Source organism: Chrysoperla carnea, chromosome 1 (genome assembly GCF_905475395.1).
Source record: "Chrysoperla carnea chromosome 1, inChrCarn1.1, whole genome shotgun sequence".
NCBI classification, from domain to species: domain Eukaryota; kingdom Metazoa; phylum Arthropoda; class Insecta; order Neuroptera; family Chrysopidae; genus Chrysoperla; species Chrysoperla carnea.
In genome coordinates this window covers 25,125,318-25,149,655 of record NC_058337.1, presented here as the reverse complement: position 1 = coordinate 25,149,655, position 24,338 = coordinate 25,125,318, and the positions used below count along the sequence as shown (strand labels likewise).

Genomic DNA, 24,338 nt, shown 5'->3' with positions numbered 1-24,338 from the left:
TCAAAGCTGCAAGATTGCAATTAGATTTGTAATGATTTGTAAAAAATTAACATTTCTTCCAAATGAAATAAAGATTCTGTTTCGCATAAAACTTTCATAAAAGTTATTGATATCTAAGAAATTTTTTAATTAAAATACATAATTTGTATGATAAAATAATCAATTTTATGGATTTTCCTTTATACATTTTCATTTAAGATATTTTCGAAGTTGGTAACACGTTTAACAATTAACGTATTATCGTTTCTTTTTATCTCAAGTATCTTCCGCTATTTTTTTCAATATTTTATTATCAATGCAAAAACTTGTGGTTTTAGTGAATAAAATGAAACATACTATGAGTTTTATTAAATGAATTCATAATTTTTCTTTATCAGTGGTATTGTTAAAGGTGAGATATTTGTTTGAACAATAGTTTCGTATGTAGCTGTCAAATGTCAAATGTCAAATACATACAACATTTATTCTATACTGTTTACTAAATTTTTTTTAATTATTAAAATATGTTATGTTAATTAAATATGAATCATATTTTTATTAATTTCAGTTACCAATTATTTAATAAGAATCATGGCAGATGACACACCAATGAAACCAGTAAATATTTTTGTAAATTTTTATTGCATGGATAGCTTTAATAATATATTATGCAAAAACTTATTTTTTTATTATTAATAATGTTTTTAATTGTTAACTAATCAATAATTAATTAATTATTAGTTAATTATTGATTTTTGATATATATAATTGTTACTTATATGTTTAGCAAATTGCATATTTAATATTTTGATATTTTTTTTAATGATTTTCATTAATATAAGATTAATTAATTAAAATTAATTGTTTTCTAAGTTTATATTCGTGTATTTGAAAGTAATGAATTTCGAAAATTACAATTATTTCAGAATTATTTGATTACTTTTAGAAATGGATTAATATAATAAGATATTCGTTTAAGGGTTTAAGCAGTATCGAACCCTTCGAATACCAAGGAAAAAAAAAAACATAACCATAATATACAGGATGTTTTTTATAAGTTGGCATATATTTGAAACTCGAAAAATTAGTGTTATCGATAAAAATTCTTCAATTAAAAAATGTTGGGTGTATAGGCGTACATCTTACGCAGACATTAAACTTGACCTAGGTCACTCTACTCCATAACTGGTAATAAATAGATTTTGGTAATAAACATTTAAATTAGAAAGTTGTTACGGAGTATAAAGGTAACATTTTTTGTTCGAAACATTTTTCCGCAAACCATACAGTTTAGGCCCAAACGGACTGGAAAGTTTTACCCAAAATTGTTATTTCGTATAGTTTTTTTTTTCAAACGTATATATATCGAAAACGGTGAGGTAAGGTCAAAAAATGCCAAGAGTCAAAATTGTTTAGAATGGCCCAAAATATATCATATGGTTTTTGAATCAAATTTTTGACCAGACCACAAAAAAAAATTTTTTTCGTCAATAACGAATTTTCTTCAAAAAGTCGTAATTTTTTTTTCAAACGCTTATATCGAAAGCGGGGAGGTTTGGTGAAAATTGTCAAAGAATTGTGAAAGAGTTTGGTGAAAGAGTCAAAAATGCTGAGAATTATTCAAAATAGAATATCTAATGGCCTTTTTTTTATTAAATTTTTGATCAGAATCGCAAAATAATATTTTTATCAATAAAGAGTGCTCGTTGAGAATCCGAAATTTATTTACACGTACTGTAATTATAATTAAATTATTAATACTTTTTTTTCGTAATCATATATTGACATATTACGTAGGCACTAAAATAATCATTTTTCATATCTACTACTTCCCAAAATTGTTTAAAATGTAATAACTTTTGCAACCGATTTGGGCTGTCAACCTATTATCTCTTGAAAAGATAGATTGAAGGCTATAACTTCACGTGAAAAAGCGTCAAAAAAACAAAGGTTGTCATACTTTAAAGACTAAGTTGACCTGGTAACCTATTATTATTTATTTCGTGAAAAGGTAGATTGAAGGCTGTAACTTCACGTGAAAATTATCCGGTTACTTTATTAGCCAAGTTGGTATTCCAATTGCCCCCTTTGCAATATGCCCCCTTTAATTTTTGCAACCGGTTTGGTAGGGTTGCCATAGCCCATTGTTTTTACGGGTTTGATTATTACAAAGGTTGAGTCGATAACCCATGGGTCAAATAATCTTGCGGTTCGCTCCCGGACCATAATATAAGGTGATACATCTGAGATAGGACGCGTTCAGAAAATACTATATAATACTATATTCACATGATTCATAATTAAGGTTAAGTTACGTTAACCTAAGTAAAACAAGTGAAAACAAAGTATTGACTGAGTTAATTGTTGATATACCATGTATAGACAGTGTTGATGACGCAATCGTTTGTTTTTTACGTCACGTAAGTAAAGAAAGATATCCACTATTAGATACACGCATATATAAGTTATCAACTGATATAATAATAAATAATATATAATTCTGGTACAATCCATCTCTTTGCGAGTACAATCAAACCATATGGTTTATATTCTGGAATACAAAAATGCGGGGGCCAACTTCACGGGGATGATTATTTGCGACCTCGCGAATCAACAGTGATTTACAACATTTTTTACATTTAAACTTTTGTTCTATCTCTAACAGAATGGGCTCTACGGACCCAAGACCAAATTGACCCATGTTGATAATTTACGAATTCGACCTCACTTTTTACGTCCGACTTTTACTCGACCTCACGAGTTATCGTGTCGACAGACAGGCGGATAGATCGACAGACGGACAATCGGACTAATTAGGTGATTTTATGAAAACCTATACCAAAATTTTGTTCGTATCATCAATATTTTAAACGTTACAAACTTGGGACTAACCTTTGTATACCTTGATATATTTCAGAAATGAGAACACTCCTATTTTTTATTGAATCTCGATTATCGAGACTCTACTTTGCATGTCGTTGTATAGTTACCTAGTATGTTTATGCGTGTTCGATATGCTGAGCCGCATTTTTCTTTAAAAGAAACATTCATACAGCCTCATTCTTATTATGATAAAATTCAATGCATTCTTTTGTTAGTAATCCTATTTATTCAATGAATTTGTGTGTGTATAGATATTAAGCCCACCGCGCTATAATAACCTATTATTTATCTTAAAGTACATAAATCAATACTAAATAATATGTCTATGCAATTTGAAAAAAAATTTTCCATAAAATTACACTTTTAGGTCAAAATAATATAATAATATAAGGTTTATGCTAAAGTTATATTCATGCCTTACTTCCTTAACTATATGAATATGTCTACTGGGTGATTCATTTATATATATTATATTTTATTTCATGTCATCCAGATAGCCGGATAAAGGAATACATAAAAAAGTCATTCTTAGGAAGTTCTCAATAACACCTCCGATTTTGTTATTTTTATTATTGTTCAAAATCAAAAACCTTTCAAAGGCGGGGGACTATCTGGAGGGGGGGAATGCAATGTCCCGAATGGTATATCAACTCCTAGCCTAAATCGCTAATGATAGAAGTTTGAAATTTCGAGAGGATATTAATTTTATACTGTAGGTGTCTTTGGGAGGATTTTTCGAAATTTTACCCTAAAAGGATGAAATAAGGGATGAAAGTTTGTATGAAAATATACACAAATGTTCATTTTTGAGTTCTCTACTTAACCGATTTATAAAATTCTTTCATCTTCAGAATGCTATATTATCACCAATTAACAAGGGCTTTACTTTATTTTCAAAAAAGTTAGGGTTCCGTACCAAAAGTTAAAATCTATTTTTATTGTTATTAAATTAAAATTGTCACTTGCTGATAATATAGCATTATATAGGTGAAAGAATTTTTAAAATCGGTTAAGTAGTGAACTCAAAAATGACGATTTGTATATATGTTCATACAAACTTTCATCCCCTATTTCATCCTTTTAGGAGATGAATTTCGAAAAATCCTTTCTAAAATAACACCTACAGTATAAAATCAATATCCTCTCGAAATTTCAAACTCCTCTTATTAGCCATTTAGGCTGGTATTTTTTGACTTGGTATTTTTTGTTGTTAAAAAGACACAAATTTTATCAAGAACCGTTTAAACCAATTTAAATGTCCCGGTAATGTATTTTATTTTGTTAACTACGATATACGTATATATCACAACAGCTATCTATCAACCAAAACTGACAAAGCCACACGGACTTCACACTACACAATACATACGAAGCGAACCACGTGCAATGTATATATACGCCAATAGATGTCAGGAAGAGTCATATTTTAAAGTTGATGTTTCTGGTTTTCCTGAAAGCACGGATAAAACGACGTTTTCTAAAAAGGAAACCTGGCTAAATCGATTTTGCGCCCTCGAAACCCACTCGATACTCAATTTCCTGAAAATCGTTGGATATATATATGTTGTATATGTATATATATATAAAGTTTTCTGTTATTGATAGCAGAAAATTATACCAGTAAATTAAGCTTATCAAGACAAATGGAAAAACTCTTTACCAAATTTCGACCTGAGTCTTGGTTCGGGATATGTGGCTATGGGAAAAATAGGAAGATTAATGAATTCACAGACCTATCAAACTCATTAAATTAGTAGGTGTATTATAATTGATTGTAATGTAAATTAATTTAATTGGGTAGCGAATACTAAAAAAAATTTTTGTTGTCTTTATTTATAAAGAAAATAAAAAAATAATACATATTTTTCAAATTGTTTCACCAATATAGAGACACTTAGATGTGGGAGGTATCAAATTATATATTAATATAGGTACGGTGGGGGGGGGATTAAATTGTGTAATACATAACACATATATACTGTATATATACATAAAATTGGAGAGTTAGATAAATACAATTACCCAATTTTCGACCTCTTCTGATTTTTAATGGGACCTCTTTCTGATTTCCGAAAGAAATTAATCTGACTAGTATTTGGTAAAAATTTGATGTTTGTATTCAATAAACATTCATCCATATATACATGGAATTGGACAATAAAGTGCCTCACTATAATAATATATAGATTGTAGATGAATCACCCAGTACATTTACAATTGTAAATTTCCATTAAATGATGAGAGACAGATAGTAGAGTAGAGTCAGTGAAATATTGTTATTTACATTGAAATAAAATAAACAAATAAGACAAATTGGAAAAAACTGTTATTGAGTTACTATTTGATTTAAAATATTTCTGAATTTTTTCCACTAAATTTTGTCTTATCACATAATATTATGAATAATTTTTTATTGTTTGAGACAAATAGACTCGACTCTTTTAACAAATTTTATCAAACAAAAAAATGTTGAATGATTAAGTAAGGTTGTGTAGATAATGATTCAAACTAAATGTTCTCGACACATATTTTCACATCCTGCATTTTTATACCCTATATATGAAATATCTCAAGGTATACTAATTGCAACACCAAGTTTGTAACGCTTAGAAATATTGATGCTACAAACAAAATTTTGGTATATATGCGTTCATAAATTACCTAAAGAGTCCATTTGCGTTTGCCCGCCTGCCCATAGTACTCAGAACGTTCGAGTTCGTAAATGAAGAACATATTAGAGCTCAAGTGGGGCTTCGGTCCTTAAAATTCATCTTGTAAATCGTAAGAGATAAAACGAAAGTATTTTTTATGTCATGTAAGTAAAGAAAGATAGTCATTCTTCCGCACAAAGTAATAAGAGTATTTTTCTTCTTACTTCCTCAGAGTACATAGTAATAAACAAACACAGACATATATACAAAGCATGTATACTTGATACAATACAATACATGTGTACATACTTTATTTGTTCTAACCTAATTTACGCCCTCACGGTTATTTTCGATTCGGTTTTTTTAAGTAAATTAATTATTATTTTCAATCTAGTTTCAATTGCATTTCATTGTTTCACTCTTCGGCAAGAGAAGGTGCTTTGTAAAATTGGAATCGGAACTTCTCAATTCGGACAAATGAAATTTAAAAATAACGTCTATTTTCATAAACAATTGAATTTCTCGGAAACTATACATCTCTCAGAATTCTGTTTGAAAAAAATTATTGAGGATATTAAGGCGCATACTTTCTAAGATTGTTTACTCATATATTAATTATTGCTAAATTGACTGCAAAATTGCAAAATGGTTTTTTTAGATTTGCGCGAAAAGTAAGTAATTAACGGACTCTGATGCTAATAATGCCACTTTGAAGATTTTTACAAAATTAAAAACTTTTGCATTTAACTTTATGCGCTATAAACTATAAATCAGCAGCAAGATTAGAAAAACCGATTTTCTCATGTTTTTAATCGAAAAAAGGATCCACCATTTTGTTTCTGCAACTTTTAGGTGGATGCACTACCTCGGATATCAATATATGTTAACATATACTCGACCTTATATTAAACTATCTGAACTAAAATTTAGAAAATAACTTTTAAATTCAAAAAAGCATTTTATCGTAAAAATGCGTGGGGTGCTAAATTTCAATTATTGTGAATATGTTTTAAATAGATATTGGTAAAAGTAAAATCATTATAAATTATATTACAATAAAATCATTTTTTTGAATTTAAAGAAATTATTTTCTACCTTTTAGTTCAGCTAGTTACAAAAGCGTATTTTTTAATCTCTTAGACTTAGACTATTATTTATTTATCAAAAATTCAGTATAAATATGGTGGCAGCGCAAATAAATGTATATATTTTCAGATATAGAAATCGTTATTCCTGAAAATCTTGGTCACGATTGTCAAATTAGCTTATGAAATTATTGTATTGTTCGGTCCTAAGGGGGTCAAAACCATGTTCAAAGTTTCCGTTACATAGTAACATACGTATGAAGCTAATAAAAGCGTGTTAGAAAGTTGATTTTCAAAATTTTAGATTGCAATTCTATATCTAAAATATTGCCCATTGGTCTGTGCCCCTCTTGTTACACTGTGCCCCCACACCTGATGACTAGGGATTGGTGTAAAAAGCCATATAAATACTAAGGAAGTTTGAGTCTATGTCTTATCTTTAGTTTCCATTATTGTAGAGTTTCCAAAGCGTTTCGTTTACATACGGAATCCTAAGATTGATTTGATAAGAAGTAATTACCGTATCACACGCGCCGCGCCCAATGTTTATTATAAATTTGGTACCGGACGTAGCCTGCCAAAATATGTTTGTGTACCTACATATAAAATTATTTTTGTTTGAAATTTTCAATGGAATTCGAATCACACACAATTTTCATTAGTGAAAGAAATTGTTTATGGTAGAATGTTCGTGAATCAACTTTTTTTACAGAACGAAATAAAATTTTTAAGTCGATGTTAAGGATAACCATCCCCTTGAGTTTTATCTTTTTGCATGAGTTAAATGTATCAGTTAACTAAAACTAATCCCTTTTAAATCCTTAAAAACTTTTTTACAGAATTTGTTCATAAAAAATTTAATAATACCTAAATTTATGACGAATTTTATGGTACCAAGAAAACAATTTATAAAAGCAGCTTTGAGTGTATAATTTGTATATGTGTACATACGATGTATAAGTATTATGTACAGTTACACGTCTGTTGTCACAAATAGTTTACGTATTTAGAAGCATGATTTTATGAATTTGACTATAACGGTCATTATACCTTAAAGAATTTTATTTTTGAAGTTTCTGTTCGTTTTCGAGTCTCCGTGGCCATTAGTAGATCCACTAAATGAAATAATCCGAATAAGAGAAGAGACACTCTGTATTAAAATGTATGAAAAACAATCGATTTATAGTGTTAGGAGGGGATTGATTTTAGAGTTTTGTTTTAATAATTATAAAAAAACATATGTTTTTATGAGTATAATTTGCTTTTGTTAATTTACATTTATTTTTTTAAAGGATTTGTAATAATTCAGTTGTAAAATCTTAATGAAAAATTGAGTTAAATAAAGTTTGTTATGTGCGAAGAAAAATTATGAAAAAATCTTTCATTTGATATTTTCCAAATAGTTGAAGTATTAAAAGGTAATTTTTAAATGTATAATATGAATAAAAAATTATCTTAAACGGCCTTTGATAATAACAAAGTTCTCATTATATTAAAAAAAAAATTGTTCTTTTCAATCAAATACCCGCGGCTTTTATAACTGTGATGGATTTGGGTGTTATTCGGGGGCGTTCTGATAATTTCTGATTAAGTAAATCATAAATAATTGTTTTCATTGATAAATCAGAGTAAAATTTATTTTATACAACTTGTGATAAATATTTCCATTTTACTTGTACTAGCTACAATATTTTAGGTTTTTGTATAAATCTTTATAAAAATTAGTCTTGAATTTATTATATTGTTAGTGTGGGCTCTGGATGGGGTTGAGTGTGCAAAATATGAGTACCTCATTTTGTCAACTGATTCTTGTTTAGAAGGGCTTATAGATTAATATTGTGAATCTTGCCAGAAACCCTATTGGTCCAATTTTGCATACCCTCCCCCCTCCACAGAATGAGAAACAGTTAAATGACTTTTTTTTTTAATCAAGTAAAAGTTACCATATGTTCTATGGGTTATTTAACGTCAAAAAATCTTTGGGATTTTTTCGTAAACTTCTTCGTTTTCGAGATATTAACAGTTTAATGTTTGGAGAAACTCCAAAAAGGCCATTTTAAAAGCTAAAAAACGGTGGTGCATAAAATTAGATTTTTGAGATTATAAAAATTCTAAGAAAGTGTTTGAACATCCTTTGCGAAGTTGAGAAGAATCAGATAAAAGATTTAAAAAAAATTGTTGAATTTAAAATTATTTTTTGCGTATAAATTACCTTTTATAATATAATTTTATTTTAAATATAAATCACGTTAAACACTTTTTATCCGTGCATGATTTTTAATATATTTTTCAAATGATTAATTTATATTATTAAACAAATAAAAAAATATGTACATTATTTGAAAAATATAACTGTTCAAAAGAAGGTCAAAATATCTCACATTTTTCATCTTTTGTTTATAAATTTTTTATATTTAATCATCATAATTAGTATAATTTAAAAAAATAATATTTTAATATTTGATTGGGAAAAAAAATTAATGAACAAATTATGTCATTTGATAAATTCTAGGTATTTATATCTATGCCCGTGAGATGAGAACCACTTTTCTCCCTCATTTTGCTTGCGAAAATAGTTCATTACCGCACTCATTCTCATGATTACACTCATTTTCAGCCAATCAAATTACTTTAAAAAGGAGTTACATCATTTTCAATCATTTTTGTACGATATACGTGTGATAACGCATTATAAATGTACTTCTTCCCATGGGCGTCGTCAAGGGGGGCAGGTTGGGACAGCTGCCCCCTCTAGAGATTCACAAAAATGGTTCAATCTACTGAATTTAAAATGACAGTTATTGGATTAGTTTATTATGAAATTAGAATCATTCAAGCTACCTACAAATTTTCAACTAACCATAGGCTAACTAATTTATAGGTTTTGAGAAAAAGGGAACTAAATGTTGACCCTAATTTGAACACTCACGGAACAACAAAGTTATTTATGAAAAAATGTTTTTAAAAAAGTTGTTGATTTTTTTTATATGAAACAATTTTACATTTTAACTTTTGTGTTGTTGGACCCATGTTGCCAATCCACGAAATAAAACTCACTTTTTGTACCCGGAGCACGATATAAAAAAAAATTCAGCTCGATATCTCTTTTTGTTTTTGAGTTATCGTGTCAACGAATAGACAAACGGAAATGGACTAATTTGGTTAATTTTATGAATACCTATTTCAAAGTTTCGTTTGTAGTATCAATATTTCTAAGCGTTACAAACTTGGGATTAAACTTAATATGCTCAGATATATTTCATATATAGGATATAAAAACTAAATACAATAATTTTTGACAATAAGTTTTTAGAAAACGGGCGCCCATACGATTAAAGGGGCAAAAAGATCGAGATATGTTGAAAAATTCGATTTCGAAAATCGGACCCATTACAATACTTTTCTATACTGGTAAATAAAAAAACAATACCATTTTAGAGTGATTGTTAAGAGCGGTTCGGAAATTGCGGGCGGGTGAAAAGTATTTAAATTACTAGACGTTTCCGCTTATCGAGTGTCTTGATTATCGAGACTGTATATATACACATAAAAGAAAATTTTTTTTAATTATGCCAAAATTTCAAACAGTTGTATCTCTGCAACAAATCGTCGAATTTGGAATAGCAATAGCTCGTTTAAAAACTTGTACTTTTTAGTTTTGAAACTTATTGCTCGAAAATTTATAACATTTCTTGCCGTTTTGTACAGAGGTTTGATAGAGTAAAAAATGTGAAAGCGAACAAAAATTTTAAATATTATTTTGCAAAAAAGGGGAGGGGGGTGATAAAAGTTTTTAACAAAATAATATGCCAGGGATTAAATATGGCAGTTTAAGTTTTCAAATGAGATGAAAAAATTTCAGTGCGATGATTATTTCAAAAGATACAGGATTTTAATTCCAGAAGTGTCAATTTTGCTTGAAGAACAATAATCTTGGTCCAAAAAGCTCGTAGGGGAATTTTTATAGCCCATTTTCAAGAAAAATAAACAAGCTTTCTAGTAATTTAAAAAAATTTGTTGTAAAAACTTAAAATTTTGGTACGCTTGTAACCTTTATATAAAAATTTAAGGATAATATTTATCTCTCTTTCAACCCATCGTGCAAAGCAGCAAAGTATAAATTTTAAAACGAGCTACTGCTGTTCCAAATTCGATGATTTTTCAGAGCAGAGATACAACTGTTTGGTAAAATTTTGTGTTAAACAAATTTTCTTTAATAAATTGGTTGTGTATATATTAAAAGAGTTCAAAGACTTTTGAACCATCTGTGTATGAAACATAATTACATATGTCTACTATCAAATATTAACATTTAGTGAAAAAAAATGTTTATGAATGATACAAATTAACTTTATTACTGTTAACAAATAATAAATAACAGGAGGTTAATACACATTCAATAACAATTTTTATTGATTGATAAGGATTGGAAATGATCATATGGGATTGGATCTCTAATCGGAATTGAAAAAAAAAACTGATTTGGTGGGAGGGTCTCTCTTTTACTTTTGATTTATTATTTATTTTCTAAAACTTAAAAACCTTTTATCAAAATATTATTTCCACATTATTAATTTAGTTTGAATGTGTGTAACACGTATTTTAGTGGTTGTCAAAAATTTTCGGTTGTTTTTATAATTTTTGTGTTCGATTATTGCAACAATGGCGTTAAATTATGGTGCACTTAATCGAAATATTTACAATAATCAAGCTTTTAATCCTGTAAGTTTTTTTTAATGAATTTTAAACAAAAATTTTTTTTTTTTTTTGGATCCGTTCCGTTGGTTTAATTTTGTGCGAAATTAAAAATTGTGTTAAAAATACTTTTGTTTCTCTTCGATCAAAACCGGTGTTTGTTTCATAAATAAATGGAAATGTAGGCTTAGATTTGGAAAACAATATTTTCATACTTTTAAAACGAAAATTTTGGTAGAAATATTTTTTGAAACGAATTTTTTTGCAAAGGACTCCGACTGTTAAAGTCGCTACGTAAACTACCGAACTTTTTATTTTGAATTTTTAATTAAAGTTCATTTTTTATGCAGTTTGGTTCACTTTATACGCAGTCGGGTTTTTTGATCTTTTAAATTTATTTATTTAATTTAGGTACACTTTTTACATAGTTTGTGGACTTTCATTAACCCCCGAAAAAAGGGTGTTATAAGTTTGACCGGCATGTGTGTGTGTGTCTGTCTGCCTGTCTGTCTGGGGAATTGTAGCGCCTAAACGGATGAACCGATTTTGATTATTTTGTTTCGTTTGAGAGGAAATTTAATGGAGAGTGTTCTAGTAGCGCCGATCCTACCCCCAAATCAAGGTAGATTGATTCGTCTTTCGGTGCTTTTTTGTTTTTTTAATTAAATAGTTTTTCATTTGGCATTTTGGCGTTGCTACCTGGTGCCTAGAGCGCCCGCTCCACTTGCTCTACTCTTGGGCCGGCGCTGGTTCTTAGCTATGTTTCAAGTGCGAGTTTAGGATTCGGTACCCGGAACAATTAAAAAATAGGCCATGATTCTCAAAATCGGTTCAGTTTTGAGAAGGCTTTAAGGAAAAGGGTAAATTAATGGAGAGTGTTCTTAGATATGTTTCAAGTACGAATTTAGGGTTCCTTACCCGAAAAAGATTGGTATGATTTTTTCAAAGATGGTTCATTGAGGATGATTTTTACCTTTTTAGCTAGGTATTTGATGAAGAACAATGAGGCCTTTTAAAAATTATTTATTATTTCTTAATTAGGTACAGAAGGGGGACTTCATATGAGCGGAAGCACTGATCAGTACATTTAACATATGTATTGGTTTTATTTAATTTGTCAGAAATGGTTTATGGGAACGCAGTGCACCTTAATCGGTACGGTTTAGTGTTTTGATTCAGAATTTTTGAGTAATTTCACGTTTTTCGACTTTTTTGATTATTTTTTCAATTTTCTATGAGGATGTGATTTATTTCTCATAAATATTTATTAAAAACTTTCCGTTACGTCGAAAATTATCACATGTAGAAGAAAATGTGTACCTACCTTTAATTTACGTCAATAATTATTTTTGTTGTTGCTTTGGTTTGACTGACTGACCCCCCTGCGGTTTCCTTATCAATAATTTGTGACATCATATGCGAACATAAATATGTTATCTTAAATGTCTTAGCTATATTTCAATACGAGTTTAGTGTTATGTACCCGAAACCACTAAAAAAAGAGCTCATGATCATCAAAATCGGTTTAGTTCGAGAGAGCTTTAAAGAAAAAATAACATTTGTCGGAGTTTTTTTAGTTTTTAACCGACTTCAAACAAAACCGGAGGAGGTTATCAATTCGACTGTATTTTTTTTTATGTGTGTTACTTCATAGTTTTTGACGGGGTGAACCGATTCTGATGGTTCTTTATCTGTTTGAAAGTTCTTTCGTTGGTCCAGTTCTGACAACGGCATCCATGAGAAAACCATAAAAGTCTTAAATTTGCAGCAAGTATGCTCGACAAGAGGACGAATAATTCAAAATCAAGTTAATCGATTTCGATGATTCTTTTTTTAGTGACAAATTAGTTAGTGTACTTCAGATTCACTAAAAATCACAAAATAAACAAAAACTTTTCACAAAATAAAATCACAAAATAAACAAAAACAAAAAGAAAACATACTTCAAAAGATCTTCAAAAATAATGTAGTTAAAATTATTGTTATTTTTGGAGTCGGTGACAGACAAGGAAACAACTCTGACAGAACAGTTTGCTACATTAGCTTGGCTGACACCGACTTCAAAAATAACATTAATTATTTTAACTGCATTATATTATCGTTATTTTTTTGCTTTTTAGTGCATATTAACTTATTTTGGAAAAGTTTTTCTTTTGAAGTCGGTTTTCTTTTTGTTAAAAGTTTTTTTTTTTTTTTTATCATAATTTTTTTTTGAAATATTTCAATCATAAAAAATGAAACAAAAAAAACAAATTATCGGTTAAGTACATAAACTAAATTATAATTAATCAATAAATAAATTATCTAAATGTTTTTATTTATTAAATAAATAAAATCCAGTTTCAGTACACATTCATGTACTAAGTAGACAGTTTGTTTGTATACTCAATACTCATGTATGTTTGACCCCCTATATGGATTATATGCCTTTTTTTACAAAATATATTGTACGGAAAATTTTCTAAATATTTAATGAACTGATAACCCCATCTCATAAAATATGTTTGTATTTTAATTAATAATCAAATTCACATGCTTCGGTGAATTACTCGCGTGATTTTTCTATGGTTGTTGAGGTTCGTAGGTAAATTTACATGCCTGATTTCATTTTAAATTGAAATCTTGTTTTTTTTTTACCTTTAAAATATTTTTTTTCTATAAAAGAAAAATTAAGAAAAAGTTTCAGAAAACATACATACATTTCTGTTTATATAGCACAGATAAAGTTGTTAAAAAAATCGACTAATCGCATTTTGCTAAAATTAGTAACGCATGAGTTAGTGGCGCAAGTTAAAATTAATAAATAGGCAACTTGAATCACGTATACGTTATGCATATATAATAGTTTTCGATTAATTGACAAATACTTAACATTTACGTCATACAAGTTGCATAATTCCCAATTTTTTAAGTCAACTTTAACGAAACATTTGCATCACTACCCCATGCGTTACTAATGATAGGTATTTGACACTTAAGAAACACATTCCATGAGGTTTTAGCAAAATGCAAGCGGTTTCTTTCATTTTCCTTTATTTGTAACATCTTTAACTGCACTAATATAAAAATTTGATAAAAAACAGGTACCTATATTCTAAAAAAAATGTTTACAAAAGTACTTTATTTTTCTGTAAAATTAATTGAAAATTTTAGCTCTCTTTAAATACTATTTCTAAACGTTATCAACGTTATTTTATAATTTCGGAAAAAATTCTAAAAACTCTGTGGATATACTGATATATTATATTTTCCGTCAATTTTCTCGGGAAATATTAAACCTAGGGAAATATAAATTTGGATAGTACTTCGAGATGATACGTAGATGCTTATATGAGTTTTCGTTACGGACGAATTATATTATATCATCGGATCATTTTGATATGAAATTAAGATCAATACACCATCAATTTGAAATTATCTACGAATTTTCAAACTTCTATCTTCTTTAGTTTCGGATAAAAGCTCTAGAAACTCAAAATTGTGTCATATGCTGTCAAAATTTATTTATAGGTATATTGTAAACTTAATTTCTTAAGTGGAAAAATTGGGCACGAAATTAAAAAATAATTTTTAAATTAATGTAAACAGTGTAGTTCGTAGTTCGTTTAATATAAAAAAGCGTGGATGCTCGATTTGTAAAACAATAAATTTCTTAATAATGCCTAACTTACTCTTACGAATTATATGAGAAAGAGTACCTACACACTTAACCAATTTCTTTTCAAATAAATCTTGTAATTACTTCGTTATTAGCAATTATTGTGAAATTGATAGGCAATTAAAAAAAACGATTATAAGAAAAAAGATTATGCCAATTTATCAAAATTCAAAAATATGCTTTATTATACTTGTTTATGCGCAAACAAATTTTATTTTCGATTTAGTGATGTTGTGAATTATACCATTTCGAAAGCTATTGTTTAATATACATTTATTACACAAGTTTGCAAAAAAATTGTGGCATGAGATATTTTTAGTAATTTATATTTTTAGGTAAACTGAATCAAAAAATTATATCCATTTCCCTCTATTACATCAGATTTTCTTGGAAAACTTATTTCAAAAAACCAAAATAGAATATTCGCTTAATAGTAAGATGAACTAACCCCTGAATTCTCAGTTTATCTTTTTAGTCATTGAAACAAGTTTACCTTTTTAACACGTTTTAGCTTTTAATCTTCAGTTTTCCGTATGAATTATCTCAAACTCATCAAGTTTCATTAATTTGTTGAGATATATTCAACTGACAGTGACAATTGCTAAGACAAGCAAGTTTCCCTCTTGAGTCGACAAAATCTAATTCTCTCCAAATTCCTCAAATTTTTCAAATCAGTTTTTGCGAGAATATCTGGACGTGATAGAAGTTTATGTTAGCCAGTTTCAGTTGAGTACAAATCTTTAAGAAGTAGTAAACAAATCCAGTGGAGTTTTTTAGTTTCAGGGCTGTGTTATCTTCACTTCTTAATATTGTAAAAGAAAATTACAAACTGTTTTCCACCCACTTCTAATTTTGCTATGAAACGCAAGAATAATATTAGCAATTTTGGTAAAAGGCGGTTGTCAAAATATTTCCAAAGGCGAAAAATTTTCTGAGCTACCATATACTTATATTGCATAGTAACGATTTTAAGGATGGCATACCATCAAAGCTTCGCATTTGAATGAAAATTTAAAAAAATCCACACATGCTCTATTATATGATGTATTTTTATTTAGAATAAAACAATTTGTACTATCACTTCGAGATGAAACCTCTTTAGGTGAAATTCAATTTCAACCGCTTTTCTTTCGATTAAATGCACTATTGACATATTTTTAAGTAGCATTTCCTCCGAAAGCTACCGTTTTTCGAAAAAATGTTTTAAACAAAAATTGTTAGTTTTTTATGAGAATCAACTTTCTAATTTAAAGTGTTATTCTATCTATTTCTTACTGCTTTACGATCTCAATTGACTATTAAAGAAACCCGAAAAACTAGGTCCAGTCTGATGTCAGAACATGATAATGTCCCCCCATCAAACTCTGCAACTTTTGTTCAAGCTATTTTTTGATTGGTTAACTGCACAATTAAATTTTTTGACATTATCATAATAAAGACTTTTGCATTAAAATTCAAACTTATTCATCTTTTAACGATTTCTTACTTTTGAATGACAACAATGCTACAGGACCGGCTCAATTCGATAGCTCTATTGCACGTTTATTCTGAAATTGCTGATAAACTTGATTTGGAGTCCATACAAAGCGTAACACAGTCTTCGCGTTACGCAAATAACTGTTGATTATATCAATAATTTTGATTAATATATTTAAATACAATAAAGACTTTTAACATTTTTATTTTGTAGTTTAAAAAAAATTACCTCTGTTTTAAAATTTACCTATTTTTCTATTCATATACATATGCACACAAACGCCAACACACACACGCGCGCGAGCGGGCCATAGATAAAATCTGAAGCGGGCGCAAGTGTGTACTGAATTCTACCCCTTCCGGGCTCCGGCTCACTACCCGCTCGAACTAAACTTCAACTGCCGGCTTTGGTGTTAAGATTCTTTATTCCAACAATATCGTCTCAAAGAAAACTGATTGTAAAATATTTTCCTGTATTGAAACCTCTTTTTAAAGGATATCGCATTATTTTATAAACATTAATTTTCATTTATTATATAATATTAATAATAATAAATACTTTGTGATAAATTCAAAAACTTGAAGGTCACTCATATTTTTTGTAAAATAATTAAAAAAAAAACCTTTTTTGCGTTTTAAAAATGTATCATAAAATCCAAAAAAATTACAAGGTTTTGTTTACACATTTAAAAACATTTCAAAGACAAAATTATCTTTAACTTTTTTATGTATGTCAAATCGCAATTTTTTTTAATAAATGTGAATAAAGTTTGCAAACTCTTAGTTTCAAAGACAATTAATAATTTTAAAAGAGATCAAGGGTATAAACACAATTATTATTAGAATAAACAATTAAATGAAGCTAGAAAATATTTTGATTATTAGATTTTATGTATGCAGCATTTTATGCATAGGTGCCGGCACTAGAGGAAATGAGATAGTATGAGCTTCTCAAATAATTCACAATTGAAGAGCTTAGTGGATGAACATGTTAAGTGACATTTTTGAGGAAATCGAGATTTTTATGTGGATGAACATGTTATGCTCTCCTTTAAACATAGCATGTTTCCCCTTTTCGCTAACCATTCAAATAAAGTTATTTTCAGTGGATGAAGTTGTTATGTCTTGCATAACTTGTTATGCAAGTTAAAAACTTTACAGCTGATTATCTCGATTCCACTTAATTGTCTCATAACATCTTCATCCACTAAGCTCTTCAATTTTTTGTTAAACTGTTAAACAGCTAAGCTCAGAAGAAAATCTATCTATATTATTTTGTCATTTTGATATGATCTGGTGCAGCCTCCGAGGTCCACATGTGTAACTTCCCAACAAATAGTCATCAAAAATAAAAACAAAATTAAAACTCGACCGATTCGAAACGACTTGACCGAATGTTATGAAATTCTTTTCAGATCATATTGCCGTTAATACGCTTCGATCGACTCCTCAACGAAATCGATATAATTTTTTTTTCGCGTGATATCGATCAGGAAATAAAAAAACTCGACTGACTCGAATGTTATGAAATTCTTTTCGGTATTAATAAGCTTCGATCGACATGACAACCAAATCAATATAATTTGTTGTTCGCGCGATATCGATCAGGAAAGAAATGCCCATGAACGTACGTACATACGTACGCACACACATACTTCTCCGAATTGATGTTAATGTCCTGACCATGATCCATGAAACGTAAAGATATGTTGAAAATTTCGATTTCGAAAATGGAGCCATTAAATTAACTACCTGCACTGAGAAGATAATAAAAAAGAAAATTGTCAGTCTTATTTTTAGCGTGGAAAACCTTTTTAGTTAGCGACTCAGTTGTCTGAACATTTATTCATTCCGACACGACGTATCGAGATAAGGCTTTGTTAATAATTAATTTTTAAAATTTATTAACAAATGACATTTTCATTTTAAGTTTGTATGTGGAAATTTGCTTAGTTTACGCAGCTCTTAATTTTTGAGTTTTTTTTAGTCACATATTTTTGCAAGAAAAAGGTAGTAGGTATTCAAATTGTTATATCCCTATTATTTGTTTCAGATGGCATCCGCAGGAGCAAAACGTAAAGATGAACGTCAACCATTATTGGATAATCAACAATGTGAACCACTTGATCCACGTCCGGATATACGAACATCACCGGAAAATATTATTGTGGATGTTAATTATCAAGTAGCGAATGCTCTATCTGGTAAAGAACTCTTTGAAGATTATAATCCAGCAGAGAATCGTAAATTAGAGCATCCAACATCAAATTTAGATACCATGATACATTTATTAAAGGGTAACATTGGCACTGGTATATTAGCAATGCCGGACGCATTCCGTAATGCTGGTCTTGTTTTGGGTTTATTTGGTACAATGGCAATGGGTATTATATGCACACATTGTATGCATATGCTAGTACGTTGTTCACATGAGTTATGTCGACGATGCCGAGTACCGTCACTTGGATTCTCTGAAGTATGTGCTGCATCTTTCGAAACAGGACCATCGGCTTTACAAAAGTATTCTGTACATGTTAAGTAAGTATAATAATAATAACAATTCCTAACTTTGATGCCTCAGCATAAATAGGACAGTGAAATAGGGCTCTTTGAAAAACCGTTATCACTACTCGGTTTGAGCTCATTATTTTTGGAATTCATTACTTAGGCCACGTGCAGCTCCCATTTTTGTTTGCTTAATCTGTTTCCATATCTTGGTCTAATTTGTTGAATTCGAAACGTTTGCAAGTTTATTCTAGGGCGGAATTGCTAGTTTCTTGCTCTATCTTTAACCTGAATGGCCAGAGGGCTATTTAATCGAGGTTCTCTGTTTCTCTAGGACATATGTCTTCTTGCCTGAGAAGTTCTGTCCTTACCTGGGTGCATAATGTTTCTTTCATGGCCTTCCGAACCGCGTTTCTCGCACTGCTAATAGGTATCGAATCGGTCCGGGACTGTTTATTCAGGTTTCTCCTCTTTAGAGCTACCCTCTTCGTTATGTATTTTTTAACTTTATTTTAATTTTTTGTTACAGAAAATTAATAGATATATTTCTATGCATAACACAACTTGGATTCTGTTGTGTCTACTTCGTATTCGTTGCAGCCAACTTACAAGAAGTAATCGCGCACTATTTCATAAAATTAAATATTCACGTATATTTGGCAGCATTATTAATTCCAATGATTTTACTAAATTTAGTGAAAAATTTAAAATATTTAACACCAATATCATTATTTGCTGCATTGTTAACTAGTTGTGGAATTGTTATCACATTTTGGTATATGTTACAAGATTTACCATCCACAAAACATGTACCAAAAATTGCGCCATGGCATCAATTACCATTGTACTTTGGAACAGCTATATATGCATTTGAGGGTATTGGAGTTGTAAGTATATTTTGTCTATTATGTCTCTGATTTGACGACTAATTTAGTAGTTCTCGAGATATCTTCATATAGGATTTCATTCGATATTTTCTTCTCTCTTCTTTTTATTTCTAATTGCGAGATAATTTGTTTTAAAAAATATACATAAATATTGCGTTTTTCGACGATTGAAGCGTTTAACAGTATTTTCAGAAATATAATCCAAAATCCACTATAAATGTCGTAGAAACTACTTCCCTGACAGTCATATAAACTGAATTTTGGTGATTTTATGATTCTAATTGATTTAGAACACCCTAAAATCGAAAATACAATTTTTTTTTTGCAATTAAGTTTACCGGTTAAAGCGTTATGTTTAGTTGATTTGGGTCGAGCTAGCTAGGGTTGGGGTCATGGTGTAGTTTTCTCTCCTTTTTATAAGTTTACAATCTTACGGAATTTAATATATTAAATACACGCGCACCTTAGTTTACAATCTTACGGAATTCTTTCAAAAAAAAAAATGCAAAAATCTATTTTATTTGATTTAAAATTATATTTCTAATTCGAAATCATCAGGAAAATTAGAAAGTTGATTCCTGTGGGCATCCTGTTACAAAATTATAAATATTTAATGAAAATACTTCGTAGTTTTTATATTATGACCCTATAACAACCTCCCATACAGAACTGCCATGATTCGGGATTTTATATATTAGCTGTAGTTTAGTAGAAATCTATGACTCATTTAAGAAATCTATGACATTTTAAATGAAATGCGTTTATTTTAGGTATTACCCTTAGAAAATAATATGGCCAATCCTGAAGCATTCGGCGGTTGGAATGGTGTATTAAATACAGGTATGATGATCGTAACATGTTTATATACAGCTGTCGGATTCTTCGGTTACTTAAAATACGGCGATAAAGTGAAAATTGGTAGTTTAACGTTAATTTTACCACAAAAAGATGCGTAAGTTTCTATTTATAAAAAATTTATGGGCATTATTTATCCTTTGTTTATGAAAATATTCTTTTCAATACAGTTTAGCGCAGTCGGTTCGTGTTATGATGGCTTTAGCAATATTTTTATCATATGGTTTACAATTTTATGTACCAATGAGTGTAGTATGGCCAAATATTAAACAACGTTTTACCACAGAACGATCCCAATATCTTGGTGAATATGCGACAAGAATATCGTTAGTATTTGTAACATGTAAGTATTAAAAATATTATTTTATTTTATACAATAAATAAAAATTTTTTTGAAAGGGGGCCTCCAAGGTGGAGACCCCTTTGCAGGCATTGCAGGCCGAGACCCCTCGAGGCATTGCCCCGATCTCCTTATTGCAGTTTCGGCACTGTACTGGTACTGTTTGAATCCGCTGTAGTGTACCTTTCAATATTTGTTGGTTTTCTGTATATATCAATATGTTTCTTTTGTGAAATCTATTTCGGGTACATGTTATTTAATTTATATTTAAAAAAATTTTAGTTAGACAGTAAAATGTCGTTTATCCGAGGTAATGTAGGGAGGATGAACAAATGAATGTGTGTACGTACAAGAAACAAAGTAGCAACCGCAAAATAATATGCGCGTGCAGCATAATCACAGTGACTTTATCCATTCTATTCGAGTTATTTCTTATAATCCGAGCATACATCTCGATTAATGCGGAATTCTCAGATAAGTCCGTTTCACTAGGTTTTATTCGATTAACAATTTTAATAATAATAAATACATCAAACAGTAGCCCTTAAGTATATTTTTGAAGAGTAACAACTAATTCAGTTAATTGTTATCTCCAGCTTTTCTCTCATTATTTACACAATTCAAAAATCTTCGCTTAAAACTTCAAACACACTAAATTCAATTACTTTTTTCAGTTGTTTTAGCAGCATTAGTGCCAAATTTGGGTGTTGTAATTTCATTGGTTGGTGCATTAAGCAGTTCAACGTTAGCATTAATATTCCCACCATTAATCGAAATAATAACATTTTGGCCAGATATGGGCAAATATAAATGGATATTATGGAAGGATATTTTAATTATGTTATTTGGTATAGCTGGTTTCATTTTTGGTACATACGCCAGTGTTGCAAATATCATTAATCCAGAATTTAAATGAATTTTTCGTATTTTATTTATTTTGGAATAATTTCCACGAAGAATTATTTATATAACCATACATCTATCCTCCCAAAATGGAAGATGAATCGATATCATTCGTTCGTATTCGTTTATATTAGTAAATGTTTGTTGTAATATGTTTCTAATTATTATGCTTACTTAATGAGCGAATTTTATTGGTACAAAAATTGAATTATAATCAATCGAATGATAGATTCGACTATCTATATGCATTCAGTGTGATTGAGACATGCTGTGAAAAGCCATGTTTAAATGGTTTTTTGTGTTTGCAGAATCGAAACTACCTTAAAATATTTATGATCTTTACTTTTTCTAAAAATTTTCAATATGAAATTGAATGCATATAGTTTCAGTCTTGTACACTTAATGACTATGACCAGCTGGTCCAAAAGGACTAAGCAAATCCTGTCAAAAATATATATCGATTTATCAATAGATTTTCTGGAATTCTTAGATATTAGAAAGTAAAATAACTGATGTGACAAAAAATAATATATGACGTAACTGTATTTTAAATTTTAAGCACTCTTGCGTATTAGGAAAAAACATAACAGGTTGACGGTTGGTGACTAGTTGTGATTGATGACTCTAGATAGCCGCAAAAAAATGATATATCCTAGCGGAAAACAAAATATGCCTGGTTGTTTCGTTGAAAGCGTGGAAAATTATGTCAATATTCATATTATTTTGTTCTGATTTTGTTTCCGTGCATTCGTACGTTTTCTAGTAGTTGTGGCAACTATGGATTCTTTTCTGCCTAGTGTGCGATTTCTAATTATCTGTCATATGATATGTCGAACACACGGAACAATAATCCATATTAAATGAACAGCCATATCCTATATTCGATAAAATAGTATTAATATGCGTTCTGACGTACTAACGTCAGAGTTACCTTATTAAAAATGTATTGATTTGGTTATCTTCGCAACCCAACAAGCTACACCCATACACTGTCAATATGTGGTGTTTCTAATGTTAAATATTTTATCTCTTTTTGTCAAGTGGTCAAAGTGGTCATATGAATGGTCTAAGCATCAGACAGGCAATTCTTTAAATGTTATATTTAACGCTATGGCTGAATATCGTTCGGGCTGCCAAATTGAACGGGGCTGTTTACTTAAAAGGCTGATAACTAGATTAGACTGTTAACTGAATGGCTATAAATTTAGTCGGCTGCGACATAAATATAACAATTTATTTCAAATTTTTTTGGATATTCAGTAGGACTATAATTCTTTTCCTAAATACAAGCATCATGCTCCCCATCGTGGATTGTCTTTCTTATTCCTAACAAAGATAAAACTCTGATGGGCTGCATGACGACTTGACGACTTGTATTTAGGAACAAATCTAATTTAAAATAGGAAGTCATTGAATTTTGAAAAATTGAAAGTGTGGTAATTATTTCTCACCCAGTTGGACATTATTAACTTTCGAAAAACTTTTTTTTGTTATTATTTGTATAATATTCTAATTGCTTCGTATCTATTGAGATAAAGCTAAATTTTATTTCTCTGTGACTTCAAAAAGAAAGGCAAAAGGGAATGAATTATAAGATCTAATCAATTTAAATTAAATTAAAATCGTGATCGGAAGTATATATTCCACGTAAAAGGTTATTCGATATGATTTTTAAGGATTTTCTTAGACCTTTTAGATCAAAGTAAAATGTCTAGAACAAAGAATTGTCATCGATTTTCTTTTGAAGTTTTAAGTAGTTTTTAGCAAATTAGTGAGATATAGTAAATATTATTTATTATTTAAAATAAATATTTTTTTTACTGTTTTTTATTTATTGAATGTTTTATAATTTTTTTATATTTAATTTTTGATTATTATTGTTAATAATTGTGATATTTTAACATATTTACGGCTCTCTGTATTTATGAATGAAGTTTCTTTGGTAAGGTCAATATAATTGTTAAAATGGGTTCAGAAATTTTATGAATGATAGGATGTTTAAGTATTTTTTATACAAATACATAATTTTAAGATCAGTCATTAGAAGATGTTGTTATGGTGAAATCGTGTACTAAAATATGATAGACCTTTTCATTTTAAATAAGGGTTCGCTTTTTTACCTGCTAGAGTTGTTTTTTGAGGTGTCCGAAAAAAGCGAAATGTAATTTAAAACTAAAAGGTCTACCCCCTACAAAGCAGTAATATAAACTTTTTCAAATAGCGAATAAATCACCGGTTCTAGACGTAACAGGCAATCTGGTAGTTGCAATAACGAATAATCGAATAGTCAAAGATCTCAAATATATAGCACAAATAAAATTAAGATAAATGGAAATTTATAAAATCATTAATTACTCGAAAAGATTGATATAATTATCTAAATTTTGACACACAATTAAATGTGAGTAATAATTTTTCAAA

At 29.3% G+C, this 24,338-nt stretch overlaps 1 protein-coding gene across 2 annotated transcripts; it reads left to right on the top strand.

Annotated features, from left to right (window-relative positions):
- Positions 1 to 369: 369 nt before the first annotated feature.
- Positions 370 to 23,143, top strand: LOC123305523 (proton-coupled amino acid transporter-like protein pathetic). Of its 2 annotated transcripts, XM_044887270.1 has the most exons (7): positions 370 to 391; positions 548 to 597; positions 18,481 to 18,965; positions 19,462 to 19,819; positions 20,590 to 20,771; positions 20,845 to 21,017; positions 21,689 to 23,143. In XM_044887270.1, the coding sequence occupies exons 2-7, from the start codon at positions 571 to 573 to the stop codon at positions 21,928 to 21,930; spliced, it is 1,467 nt and encodes a 488-aa protein (XP_044743205.1). In that variant the 5' UTR covers positions 370 to 391; positions 548 to 570; the 3' UTR covers positions 21,931 to 23,143. The 2 variants fall into 2 exon arrangements, with proteins under 2 accessions (XP_044743205.1, XP_044743204.1); XM_044887269.1 differs by lacking the exons at positions 370 to 391; positions 548 to 597 and adding an exon at positions 11,178 to 11,320.
- The last annotated feature ends 1,195 nt before the right edge of the window (positions 23,144 to 24,338 follow it).

Excerpts from the sequence above, each read along its gene's own strand:
- LOC123305523 (XM_044887269.1), top strand. The coding sequence starts at position 11,261 with ATGGCGTTAAATTATGGTGCACTTAATCGAAATATTTACAATAATCAA. Across the intron at positions 11,321-18,480 it reads ATAATCAAGCTTTTAATCCT|ATGGCATCCGCAGGAGCAAA; the intron begins GTAAGTTTTTTT and ends TATTTGTTTCAG. Across the intron at positions 19,820-20,589 it reads CATTTGAGGGTATTGGAGTT|GTATTACCCTTAGAAAATAA; the intron begins GTAAGTATATTT and ends CGTTTATTTTAG.